The sequence below is a fragment of the Micromys minutus genome (assembly GCF_963924665.1).
Source record: "Micromys minutus genome assembly, chromosome: 16".
Classification (NCBI taxonomy): Eukaryota; Metazoa; Chordata; class Mammalia; order Rodentia; family Muridae; genus Micromys; species Micromys minutus.
In genome coordinates, this window is record NC_137985.1 from 46,660,744 (window position 1) to 46,674,986 (window position 14,243).

The window sequence follows — 14,243 nt, forward strand, 5'->3', positions numbered from 1 at the left end:
GAGAAAGAGGAACACTTCTCCACTGTTGGTGGGGTTGCAAGCTAATACAACCACTCTGGAAATCTGTCTGGCGATACATCAGAAAATTGGATATAGTACTACCTGAAGACCCAGCTATTCCACTTCTGGGCATATACCCCAGAGACACTTTAATACACAACAAAGATATATGCACCACAATGTTCATAGCGGCTCTATTTATAATAGCCAGAAGCTGGAAGGAACCCAGATGTCCTTCAGAAGACGAATGGATACAAAAATTGTGGTACATATACACAATGGAATACTACTCAGCCACCAGAAACAATGACTTAACCAAATTCTTAAGAAAATGGCTGCATCTAGAGAAGATCATCCTGAGTGAGATAACCCAGTCACAAAAGAACAGACATAATATGCAGTCACTGATAGTGGGATGCTAACCCCAGAGGCTTGCACTCCCCCAGAAACAACTCACAGACTGTATGAAGTCCAAGAAATAAAGAAAACAAAAAATATACATATATTCACAAAACAAGAAGACTTTGACTATTTCCATGTTGCGTTTTGTTTTGCATGTACTTTACGCTTATTGCAACTAGTACGTTTTCAATGCATACTGTCAAGCCCTTGAAAAAAATCAAGTACTGACTAAAAAACATATTCACATGGTTTTATGTAAAATTTATTTTAATGTCTGAAAAAACAGTACTGACAAAAATGTACAATTTTAAGCAAAAAATGTTTAAAATCTTTACATTTATCTTTGTTTTGCAAAATAAAGTCGTTTAAAAAAAAAAAAAAAACACACTGTCCTCAAGAACACCTAAAAGAAAAACATTTCCAACAACGGTGACTATTATTTATCTCCGATATAAAAATGGCTAGAGTGGGAACATTAAGTCAGAAGTTTAGCCACAGAAAGCTCAACCATGAACAAAAATTTAACCAGAAACTCTACATGACTACTCAACTTCCTTAGTTTTCTGCTGTTATGTTGTATTAGATTTGATTGATCTGTTGCTATCTGTGCCTTAAGTTAAAAACCTCAATATATCATATATACCCTGCACTGGGTTTCCCTTAATTGAAATTTGACATTATCATTTTCCCAGTCAACTTCTGCTATATGCTTGTAATTCCCCAAATTCATAATGTAACATTTTGTTTCCTCTCTACACTGAGCAACTACTTGTCTCTGTTGGATGGTCTGAGCAGCTAGTTTGACAAATGTTTTGTTATTTCTTTGCATCTCTCTATTTGATACGCACTACTTAGTGTTTGTTTGCTATATATTTAATAAATTCATTTAAAATAGAAAGTGTGGCTGTTTTAGATCATTCTGTAGACTGCACTGTACAATAGAGTGTCAAGTTCATGAAAGAAGTTCCTTATCTATCACCTAACGCACAAGCTAGAGGGTATTAGTTAAATGTTGAGTCAATGGTGTTGACAAGAAATGTATTATTTTTCCCTTTTCTATTTTTTTCACGTTTTAATTGGATATTTTGTGTATTCACATTTCAAATGTTATCCCCTTTCCCAGTTCCCCCCTCGCCCCTGCTTGTATGAGAATGTACCACCTCCCACCCACTCCCACCTAACCACTCTGGCATTTTCCTACACTGGGGAAATGAGCCTTCACAAGACCAATGGCTTCTCCTCTTTTGATGCCAGGCAATGCCAACCTCTGCTACATATGCAGCTGAAGCCCTGGTCTCTCCATGTTTACTCCTTTGTTGGTGGAGCTCTAGGGAGTCTGGTTAGTTGATATTGCTGTTCTTCCTGTGGTGTTGCAAACCCCTTCAGCTCCTTTCTCTAACTCCTCTACAGGGGTCCCCATGCTCAGTCTGATGGTTGGCTGCAAGCATCCTTATCTGTATTAGTAAGGCTCTGGCAGAGCCTCTCAGGAAACATCCATATCAGGCTCCTGCCAGCAAGCACTTCTTGGTATCAGCAATAGTCTTAATAATATTCATAAATCTTATAGGGTTCAAAATAACTTCACATACATGATCTTTAGTCATTGTAGTAACACTGCCAACCAGTACTCTCTGAACACTGAGGAAGTTAAGGTTCAGAGAATTTAGATGACTTTCTCAGGGCCAGTAAGTTAGCAAAATTATACTACTCTCCAACACTTATGCCACATTTCTTAACTCAAAGAAAATTTGTTCACAAATGAGTAATTTCATAGAATGTAATTTTACTTAACATTTATCCATTAAAATTTTAAAAGTCTGTCAAAGAATAAAAGAGTATGTACAACTCAAAAAGTAGCAGTAAACTACAGTTTATGTTTCATCTAACTATCCAAACAAAATGCTTGTGTTTAGTGGTGGAAACATGCAGTGGAAAGCATGTGTGAAGTCCTGCTACAAGCAGAACACACATACATCTGGTTCACACATTTCCCTGGTAGCTAGTACAGGTAGTGTAATTTGCACTACTCAGTGAAAATATGAAGAGAGAGTACTTTTTTCAAAATACCAAATGATTTCAAGGTTGCCTAAGTGGAAAAGCAAAGAAAGTAGAGAAGCTGCCCAAAATATAACTACTTATTAGGAAGCTGGCTTCTTTTCCTGACCAACAAAATTACTCATATACACAATGTTGAGCATAAATTATCTTAGTTAGGGTTTCTATTGCTTTGATGAAACATAATGACTACAAAGCAAGTTGGGGGGAAGGGTTTATTGGGCTTACACTTCTACACTGTAGTCCATCAGGACAGAAACTTAAACAGGGTAAGAACCTGGTGGCAAAAACTGAGGCAGAGTCCATGGAGGGGTGCTGCTTACTGGCTTGCTCCCCTGGCTTATTCAGTATGATTTCTTATAGAACTCAGGACCACCAGCCCAGGGATGGAACCAGCCACAATGGGCTGGGCCCTCCTCCATAAACCACTAATTAAAGAAAGTATCTTAAAAACAAATCTTAGGGAGGCATTCCCTCAATTGAAGTTCCCTCCATTCAAATAACTCTAAGTCAAACTGACATAAAACTAACCAGTACACAAATATACACTGTAGTGGGGTTGCAACAGCAAGAAAATACACTATAAGGAGGGGGACAATGACATATGGCAATTTTAGGCATAATATTGGGAAACTGAACAATGGAATAGTATGAGTCCTGCTAAGTTAAGATGTAAATAAATTATGGAGAGTAAAACAAGTTGCCAGCTAATTGTTTACAATTCTTCCTTGCAAATAAGTGAGTTTATAGGAAAAGATAAAAGATAGAGTTAGGGTCTGAACATGATTGTATATATTTGTGTTTATATATAAATATACACACATACATGTAGACACATGCTTCTTAGAAAAAGACAAAATATGAAACAAAGCATCTTAGAAAAAAAGAAATATTATTTAAAAATAAAGACCATTTAATTATGAGTTTACTTAAAGCCAATTATTGTCTATCTTAAAATAAAGTTTTATTTGTATTATGTGAAAATCATGCTTCATTAGAACAAAGACATATCACATATTGTGTGGTTATTTTTTACACTATAATATCATAGTCTTAAGGTTCACAAAATCTAAAGTATTTACAATTTGTATCCTTGTCTGAATGTAGTATGTACTCTTGGATTCAGATGCTAATAAAATGTAGAAAAATAAAATAAAAAATCAAAATCTTAAGATATAAATCAATTCATGCTATAAAAAGTCCCACAGACTTATGTGCTTGACTATTTGTGTCATTACTTATGGTGCTGCTTTGCACAGTTGTGTATATGATTATATATACTCGTTAATTATAACAAGTTACTAAAACTATTGGAGCAAACTTTATATTTATTAAATACTTATTAAATTATTGTATTTATTAAATTTATTTATAAATAACTTGGATTCAAACTAAAGATAAAATTACATAGAAAGTAACAAAAACAAATAACTCAAAAATGTATTTGAATACATGAGAAAAATAAATTTTGTGATTTTGTGTTTGTTTTGAGACTGTCTCATTGTATCCACAGCTGGTCTAGAAGTCACTATGTAGATGAAGATGGTCTCATTAGTAAGACCTTGCCTACCCCTGCCTCCAGAGTGCTAGGATGAATGCTATGTTCCATCACCTCTGGCTTCTAACACATGTAAAAGCAAGCTGTGGAAAGGACCACCAAAATCTCTGAAGTAAGCAATACTAGGCACAAAGATTACTGAAGATTGGTCCAGAGAGTTCCAGGCCATGCAAGGATACACAATATCTAAAATTTTAAAAATAAATAATAAATAAAAACAAAAACTATAAACCTAGAAAATTAGCATAAAACATTTCTTATCAAAACTGAAGAAAAGTATATTGAGAATTAAAACAATACATATATGAAAATTCATAAAATGGACTAAAAATTAGACTTGTAAATTTTTTTTACTGATTTTTTTTATAATCCGCTCACTGTCACACTCCCAGTGCCCCCTCCCACACTCCTCCCCCAGCTCCCACCTTTTTTTTAAAGAAACAGAACACTAGAAAATATTCTGGAAAAAGAATACATTTTTAAAACAGTGATTAATTTTTAGTATTTCTGAGAAATTTTGCATCCAAGTTTGTATCTGTTTTTCCTTTTAATTTAGTTTTTTTTATTAATTCATTTATTTAAACCACAAATGTTGCCCCCTTCGTTGCACCCACGTGTTTTGCTTCTAATATTTTTGTTTTGAGGTTTGAAATATCAGAATAACATTTGCCTGATAAAATGAATTACGTAGCCACAAGTTTCCAAACAGATTACAGACAACTTAGAATCATTCCCTCTTTAAATATCTGGTACAAATGAACAGTGAACAGATCTTGGCCATGCAGTATATTGTTATGGAAGATTCTTTTTCTTTTTATATTGGATATTTACTTACCTTCCAAGTGTTATTATCCCCTTTCCTGGTTTCCCCTCTGGAATCCCCCTATCCTACTCCCCTCCCTCTGCCTCTATGAGAGTGTTTCCCACCTGTTCATCCACTCCCACCTCCCCTCTCTGGCATTCCTCTACACTGAGACACTGAGCCTTCTTCACAGGGCCAAGGATCCTCTGCTACGTATGAGGCTGGAACCATGGGTCCCACCATGTTTACTCTTTATTTGGTGGTTTAGTCCTTGGGAGCACTGGGTGGTTGGTTGATATTGTTGTTCTTCATATGGGGTTGCAAACCCCTTTGGCTCCTTCAGTCCTTTCTCTAACTCCTCCATTGGGGACCCCATTCCCAGTCCTATGGTTGGTTGAGACCATCTGCCTCTGTATTTGTCAGGTTCTGGCAGAGCCTCTCAGAAGACAGTTATATCAGGCTCCTGTCAGCATGCACTTCTTGGCATCTACAATATTGTCTAGTTTTTGATGACATTTCTTTAATAGACAGAATCCCAGTATACTGTAGATTTTCTTGTGTAATTTTGGCAGATGCCTTTTAACAAATAACCTCTTTCATCCAAGTAATCAAATTAGTGAATAACTCTTATTTCTTTTATTGATATGTTATCCACTCAATAAACTTGGGCTTTACACTGTCATCTTACTTTCTTTTTGACATCAGTTAAGCTGAATCTTACATTGCATTTTTTTCTTAGGCTAGCTACAGGTCTGTCAATTTTACCTTTATATATTATTGCGTATTAATTGTACAAAGGGGTTTTATTGGCATTTCCATGCATGGAAATGGTAAACTTTGATCATATTCACCTGTGTTACCTTTCCTGTCACCCTACTTCTTCATCCTTCTCTCCTCAATTCCTAAGGATATAATGAACCCTAACCTTTCCTCCCCCCCCCCCACTTCATTTCACATGAGAAACACTCCTATTTTTTTGTGGTAGAGGCATGTTTTACTTAAAACAAAGAGCTTTAGTTTCAGTGCTTTAACCACAGCACCATTATTAGTCCACAAAGTAAAACTCCACTTTGTTTAGGTCACGTTTTTAATGAGGTCAGTTGACGAAAGGCTAAGCCTATACCAGAGCATGGCTGTGTTACACTGTGCCGTGAAGACTGAGTATGGAGCAATCCTCCACAGTAAGATGGCTGTGGTGTTTTGAACCACATCCCCGGCTGTGGTGTGAGGGAATCATGTCCGAGGTCTATCTTTAGTTCTCTGAGAAGCTTGCAAGATGGTTTTCATGTTAGCTGGTTTAATCTACTTCCCATAGGCAGGAAGAGTTTCTTTTTCCTTCACACATCCTATGCTTTCACTTTCTTAGTAGGAGCCATTCCAACAGGAAAGGAAGAACCTCAGCATAGTGTTGACTTGTCTATGCATAATAGATGAAGATACAGTAAAGCATTTGTGTTCACTGGTCAGGAACAGTTTTCTATGTGAAAAGCATTTGTTCAGTTCTGTTTGTTTTTGTTGATCGATTATTTGGTCTTTAGAAATAAATCCTATCCCATAAATGTGGGTATAGAATTTCTTGTATATTACTATCTTTACTTCATTAATTTCTTTGATGTGAAAGGTTTTTCTTTTAATTTTATGCGATCTCATTTGTTAATTCTTGATCTTTTTATCTAAAATTCTATTTAGACGGGCATTGTCTATACATAATAACTAAATGTGTTCTCCAATTTTTTATTCTGATAGTTTCAAATTTCTGTCATTGTATTAACATAGGTTTTGATTTTGGGTCTTCTCTGTACACTTTTAATTGATTTTTGTATTGGGTGAAGAACAGGAGTCTATATCCAGTCTTTTACATTTCAATAACCTGTTTGACTAGCACCATGAGCTGAACAGCCTTTCTTGACTATGTCTTTTTTGGATATCTTAATGAAGAATAAATGGCTGTTTAGGCTTTCTTTTGGATCAACTACACTATTCATAAATCTACATATTTGTTTTTATTCTAGTACCATGCTGATTTTGTTAATGTAGCTCCATAATACAGTTTGAAGTCAGGTGTTGGCATACATTCAACAGTGCCTATAGTTCAGGATGTATTTGGTTATTCAAGGTCTTTTTTGTTTCCACATGAAATTTAAGATGTACTTTCTACCTCAGCTGTATTTTGATAAAGGCTGTATTACATCTGTACATTGATATAGTAACCTAACCATTTTAATTACAGTCTGTTAAACCATGACCATGGAAGGTCTCTGTATTCTTTTTGTTTTCCAGTGCCTGATAGTTTTCTGTGTTTAGGTCTTTAACATGAAGGCTAAGTTTATGCCTAGATATTAGGGTTTTAAAGGCTATTGTAGGGGTAAGTTGTTGGTATACAGAAAAGCTTCCAATCTGTGTGCTGGTTTTGTATCCTGTTACTTTCCTGAAAGTGTTTAGCACATCTAAGAGTCTTCTGGTAGACTTTGTAATTATAAGAGTGTATCACTTGCAATTGGAGAAATTGAATTTCTTTTTTTATTTGTAACCATCTCGGTTCTTTTGTTTGGCTTATTTCTATGGCCATGGCTTCTTCTTTCTCGTTTTCTTTCCCAATGCTGCTTCAAAAGAACAGTGACAGTGGATGAGAATGCTTGCTGGTTTTCCCATCCAGGACAAGCTGGCTCAGGTCTGCCCTACATAACCTTATTTTTATTTTCATGTCTTTATCCAAGGCATTACTGTCTTCACAGAATGAATCTGGAACTGCTCCTTCTCTATTTTATGGAATAGTTTGAGAAGTAATGGTGCTGGTTCATCTTTACAGGTGCTGTAGGACTCAACAGCCAGCCCACACAGTCCTCAGCTTTTCTGTGTGGAAAATTACATTATTACAATTTCAATAAATTTCGTATGCAGACGTCAGGACATCAGTGTTTTAAACAGCAAATCTACTTGGTAATGAGGTGGGTGTTGCTTCCATGGTACCACTTCCTCTTCTCTCTTTCCTGCTAATGGCATGCCACTCTTTCAGGATGGTTCCTGAACATTGTGCTTTTTTCATTCTGCTCACTAAATTTTCGGGTTTCAATTTGTTTTCAAATAAGATTGCTAGTTCATAGCTCAATTACAATGTATATTTTTGACACTCTCCATTTGGTGCCTTTGTCTCAGTCTCTACCTTCTGCAGCTGAATTGGCTGCATACACTGAAACAGCCTTTCTTTCTCTCAGATTCTGTTGCTGAAATTTTCTGTTTTGAAACTATGCTCATAAGTGTTTATTATTGAAATCCAAGAACCATTCCACCATCACCCACACTCCAAACAGTATTGTCACCTATAGCTGTTGTCACCCTATTCTACAGACAGTAACATCAGTGACTGGCCCTCTACCAGTCTATTATCTTCCTCCATCTAAGTCACTAATACATCTCTGGCTTCCAGGGTATACCATTCTCCCTATTAATCTCCAGGTATCAGAACATCAAAAGGCAACAGTTGGTGCAAGATCGGCACTTGGACCTACTAAACAAACGAGAGGGGAGTATAGAGGAATCTGAATCCAACAACATGGTTAATCTCATCTCATCCAAAGACCTTCTAGGTCTGTGTGATCTGGCTGGAATAAAGACATGCCACATACCTTTACTCCCAAACCATGACATCTAATTGAGGGGCAAACAAAGTGATGAATCAGAGAAAAAACTGACAGAATAAGGCAGAGATTAAATATTTACTACAATATACATCAAGAGAATAAAAGTTACTTTTGCAGGAGAGCCTGGAGACAGATCACAATTTCATCTTTCCAGAGAAATTAGCTTATGTATTCCCTCCCTCCATTAAGAATCCATTTCAATTCTCACTGAAAGTTAGATTTCTTCCAATTTCAAGAGTTTATTTTCTTTTGTTTAAGCTCACTCTTTCTTTATAGTGTCTAAAGGAAGGAGTACAGATAATTAATTCATTTCAGTCCTTCTTTTCTTGCATGTCCATGTAATGTTAATTTCCTTCTAGCCATTTTCACTTCATTCACAGATTCTGATAAGACTATTTATGTTTCTGTTCATTTCCAAACGATTTAATTTTTTTTCAGACTTGCCAATTCTACATTATTTCTACTCTTTCTAAATTGTGCTTTATCTCAAATTCTAATAAAATTATCCTCAAGCTTCTGTTTGAGGCCATTCCTCAATTCTGTATTAACAAGACTAAGAACCCAAAAGGGAATCCCAATTTCTCAAGGACCAGTACAATAATCCAGACAAACTCTTTTGAAGGCAGAAACCAAGGAGAAACATCAACAGAAATATGGGATTAAAATACTCACTTTGCTTTATAAGGTGACTCAGAGCCAGAATTTTTGGTTTCTACTAAGTTCTCATATTCTTTAGCCCTAAAGAGAAAAAAAAAAGGTTTCATTGTTATTAGTTATTTTACAGCCAATTATATAATGATACAAAAGATTAGTGCAGTTTCCCTTTCCCAGTAGTATATCATACTGTTAATGTGATAAACTTTTGCTTTTGAAATCCCTAAAATTATATAAATGCTATCCTGAGAGACTGAAATTGCACACTCTCTCATAAAATATAGATCTCACTCAATAAGAATACTTCTGAGTTTATAGGCTTGGATGATCAAAGAACTCTAGTAATGTAAAAATAAATTTGTAGTAAGTTAAAAAGGGTACGAACTTTCTATGTACCACAAGAAACACATAGTCTAAAGTTAATTATGGATAAATAATTTTCATTTAAGTTCAAAGATAAAAGACTATGGAAAAAATCTGACCTGGCCCTTAAAGGTTTGTTTGACTGTTTACACTGACTACACACCAACGGCTCACATCAATCCATGCTGCCGCTTCTTTGCCACTACCTGTTTTGAGCTAGTCTAGAGCAGGAGGTGAGAGCCATCATGAAGAAAGGTGTCACTAAAACAATGTATTAATGTTGAGTTAATGTACTCATTTCTCCTTTTTCTTTTCTGAAAATAAAGAGAAACATTAATTTAAATATCAAATGTGGGCTATAGCTATGGCTTGATTAGTAAAGTGTGAGCCACAAAAGGTTAAAAATCTGAGTTTTACCCCCTATATCCCAGAAAAGGCCAGGTCTGATAAATCTGTAACCCCAGTGCTCCTTCAGCAAGATGTAAGGGCCAAACAGGACAAGTCCAAGTGGTAGACTCTAGTGGACCAGCTAGCCAAATGTACAGTGTCTCAAACAAGGTAGAAGGTAAAGAACAACACATGAGAATGCTCTCTGGCCTCCAAAGGCACATACCCACAAGTACAGACCCTGTCTCCCTCTATCTAAGATTAAACAAAAGGTATTTTCTATCTCTGTAACATTTTTACCATGAAGTCTGTTATTTTACCAATATTACTATCTTTGTGGTGTTGTTTGTATAAAATATACTCCTGGGCATTTACATTAAAGATAGTTATATGTTTATATCTGAAGTGACTCCCTGGAAGATATGATGCAGTTTTTAAAATCCTTTCTGAAAGCATGTGTCCTCTACTGGAAAGCTGAATGTGTAATCCATTAGGAAGGCTGCCCTCCACTACTCGTCTGCCATTGTTTTCTATACGTCATATCACCCAATGTTAAATCAATATTCTCTGCTCCCTTACCTCTCATGAGTATGGCTGAATGCTGTGGGGTATATGTGTATTATGTGTTTACACATGTGTAGGAACACATATGTATGCCATTATGAATAGAAACACCTCAAACTGTCGCATAAAACAATTCTTCCCTTTATATTGTTCAGCAATGTTGTCCCAACTAATGAGAAAATGACCAAGTCATATAGGCATTCGTTCTAAATTATTTTCTAAAAATATCATTTCTAAATATTTTTGTTTGCACTTGGTAAATTTGAAGAATACTGTTAATATAGTGAACCATCTGTGCAAATGAATGTAATATGCTCACTGACATAGTTTTATACTATTGTTTTATTGAATTGTCTCTAAAACCACAAAGGAAAAACAGAAGGTTAAAACCAAAATATGTAAACTGGGCTGTGGTAGTGCACACCTTTAATCTCAGCACTTAGAAACAGAGGCAGGTGGATCTCTGTGAGTTCAAGGCCAGCTTGGTCTACAGAGCAAGTTCTAAGATAGCCAAGGCAACACAGATAAAACATGTTTGAAAAACAAAACAACATGACAACAAAAAGATATGCTAACATTAAATTTATAATTGTCTAAATAGTTGCCTTTACAATGCTTGCTATTGTTTTTGTGAAGATTCAAGCTACTGTATAATTCATTTCACTAGTTTAACTGTTTTTAATTTAAACATTATATACAATATATTTTGCTAATATTTTTCTCCCTTTCCAACTCCTCCAAGAGCACCTCTTCCTACCTATAAAACTTCAACTCAAATGTCTACTAAGGAATAACTGAGCAAAGGTTTTGATATTACCTATATGATCCATATATTCAACAATAAAAGGGAAACATATTGATTGATCCAAAATATAGATATACCTTGAAAAAGTATTTAGCAAGAGTCATCAGCAAGAGAGTAGGATTTTTAATATAAGAATTTATAGAACAATAAAAAAGCAGTCCATAATTACAGAAAGCATTCCCTTATATTGCCAAGGGCCAATGATTAGAAGGATATACAAGAGTTGGGTGCGAACCAAAGATTACACATGAAGAGACCCATGGCTCCAGCTGCATATGTAGCAGAGGATGGCCTCCTCTGGCATCAGTGGGAGGGGAGGACCTTGGTCCTGTGAAGGCTCGATGACCCTATGGAGGAAAAGGCTAGCACAGTGAGGTATGAGTGGGTGGGTGAGTGAGATAGCACATTCATAGAAGCAGGGGGAGGGGTGATGGGATAGGGAATTTGTGAAGGGGGAAACTGAGAAAGGGGATAACATTTGAAATGCAAATAAATAAAATATCCAATAAAAAAAGAAAAAAGAGTTGGGTACACTTATTAATTATGCCAGCACTCAAGAAAGCAGAGGCAGAAAAACTGCTACTCAGGGCCAGCCAGAGTCACAAAGTGAAATACTGCAGCAGCAGCATCATCAATATCATCATCATCATCATCGTGATGCTGCTGTGGACAATTCAGTGTTGTATTGACTTGTTATGTATGTGCACTGTGTGTATGCCTGGTGCTAAAGGATGCCAGAAGAGGACATCAGATATCCGTGGAACTGGAGCTACAGATGGCTGTAGCCACCATGTGGGTACTAAGACTGAACCTGGGTCTCCTGCAAATGCAGTCAATTACTCTTAATTCTGAGCCAGGAGTGTCTACCTCCACTTCCTATGCTGAGATTTGGTCTAGCTTGAACACCTGCAGACATTTTAAAGCAAGTTACATTATTTAAAGTAAGAATGAATATGTGGTTTGTGTCAAGTGGGAGGTCAACAGTGACTTAAAGGGCAATGATAACAGAATGCTTTTTATCCTTAGAGTGAGAAGACAACCATGAAGTCAGATGTTAGAGTAAGATGAAAGAGCAGTTTGTTTTAAGCACATTAAATTTCACTTAAAAATGTAAAGTTTTTAACCACCAAGTATAGGGAATATAAAATTAGGATTTATCAGGGAGTATACAAGTATTCAAGAAGAAACAGAAACTTCGGATCAAACCAGTAACACCGGAAAGTAAACTTTGAAAGAGTGCCTCGAAACATACACTGATTGCTAATACTAAACTCAGGAAAGCCTTTTCTGTTCACTGCAGTAAAGACCCATAAAAATACTCATCCCTAGGATTTCTTGAACTCCAGAAATACATGGCACTTCCTTTTCTGTGAAATCAAATCAGAAAACATCATTATTTGTTTTCTAACTATTTCCAAAGAAACAAAACACTCTGGAGTTATGCTGATGGTGAGATGACACAGGCTCTGGTACAGGCCACAGTGTGGACATGGGAACTACAGAAGACTCTATCACGCAGATTATTCTCCTACCACAGTTCTACAAATAATTCCATGGACTAAACAAGCATCTCTCTGAGACTTTCATGATAAAAGGTTCATAATGCTTTCTCTCAATGTTAAAGGTATCAGCGAAGAAAGAACTGTATGTGTCCTCAAACAAGATCCATCAGTCATCATGTGACACTTAAAGCTTGTGAGGTAATGTACTACACAGCTGTCTGATCTCAGATGTCACTTTGGAGGCTGATGATAAACTACAGGTCTGATAACTCACTTTCCATTTTAAGATATTTCTTGAACTTTTCCTGTTGTGACAGGAAACTAAATTAATTAAAGCCTGTCATGGGCTTTGACACCACAGCCAGCTGACTTCTATTTGTTGATTGCTATTGATTTTCTTTGATACTTCATTTAAAAATCAATAGTTGGAAAGAAAAATAAGCTTAGTTTACAAATATTTAAATGCACCATTGTATGCTGAAAGGAGGGACAAGTTTGGCACGGCCTTGGTATCTAATTAGAGAAGAGCCCTTGAGCAGGTGAAAGGGAGGGCTTTGGATCAATACTCCGTTTCTTCCTCAATCAGAGAAAGTGGCTGTAAATTAGGTTCATAGGTGTTTTTTCAAAGCTCTTGAAGCAAACAAGTTTAAATGTTTTTTTTTTTCTTCCATTAAACTAAAAGGCCCCTCCCTAAGAGCTTCAGTCTTATATTTAAGGACATCATGTTACCTGGTGTTCATCCGCGCTTTTATCTTTTTAGCTTTTCTCTTATTCCTTTGCCGTTCTTCTCCATCTTTCATTGGCTCTGGTGGAGCTGCACTTTCAATCACAATGTCAACAACATACTTCTTCAAAGACAGATGTTCCTGAAAAATAATCAATGAAATGATGGAGGTGATGATATTTTAAAACAACAAAGGACCACTACAAAATAGGAAGCTGAATATATTATATAAAAGATACTAAAAGTAATCCTTAGGCAATAATGGCTTTTACAATGGCTTTAAAAACACTTAAGAATCTTTGAGATTTTCAATGACTCATTAAACCTTTAGAGGACACCAAATGGACTCACTATATGCTACGAATATATGGACAAAGGAGTACAGAGGGAAAAAATATATATACACAAAATTTTGGTTAGTCATTTAATTTGCAATAGGAGCCTAAGGAGAAGATGAGACAGATGTTCACTGAGGGTAAAGAGAGAAGATGGCAATTAAGCAGTATACACAGTATGAACACACATGCTAATGCAGCAGGGGAAAAATCTTACAGATTCCCACCTCTAGACAAAAAACTAAAGACTGCTGAGAGGGGGAGACTTAGCCTACCCCAGGGATGACAACCCCCAAGTGATTATCCAATGTAAACTGGTCATCCCTGAAATCATATACATACAAACAACAAAAAGAAACTCAACCGATTACATTTATGTATTTGTGACCGACCACACATATACATAATAATAATGATAAAAGAAAAGTGAGCCATAGATATGACAAGGGTA

General features: G+C 36.1%; 1 protein-coding gene across 1 annotated transcript in view; it reads right to left on the minus strand.

The window, feature by feature from the left end:
* SCAPER (S-phase cyclin A associated protein in the ER) overlaps window positions 1-14,243 on the minus strand; it is a 322,094-nt gene that overhangs the window by 189,294 nt on the left and 118,557 nt on the right. Inside the window, exons 22-23 of the mRNA XM_080929740.1 lie at window positions 13,463-13,599; window positions 9,131-9,196 (exon numbers count right to left, since the gene is read on the minus strand). Of these exons, the coding sequence (XP_080785866.1) occupies window positions 9,131-9,196; window positions 13,463-13,599 (203 nt within the window). The remainder of the gene's footprint in view (window positions 1-9,130; window positions 9,197-13,462; window positions 13,600-14,243) is intronic.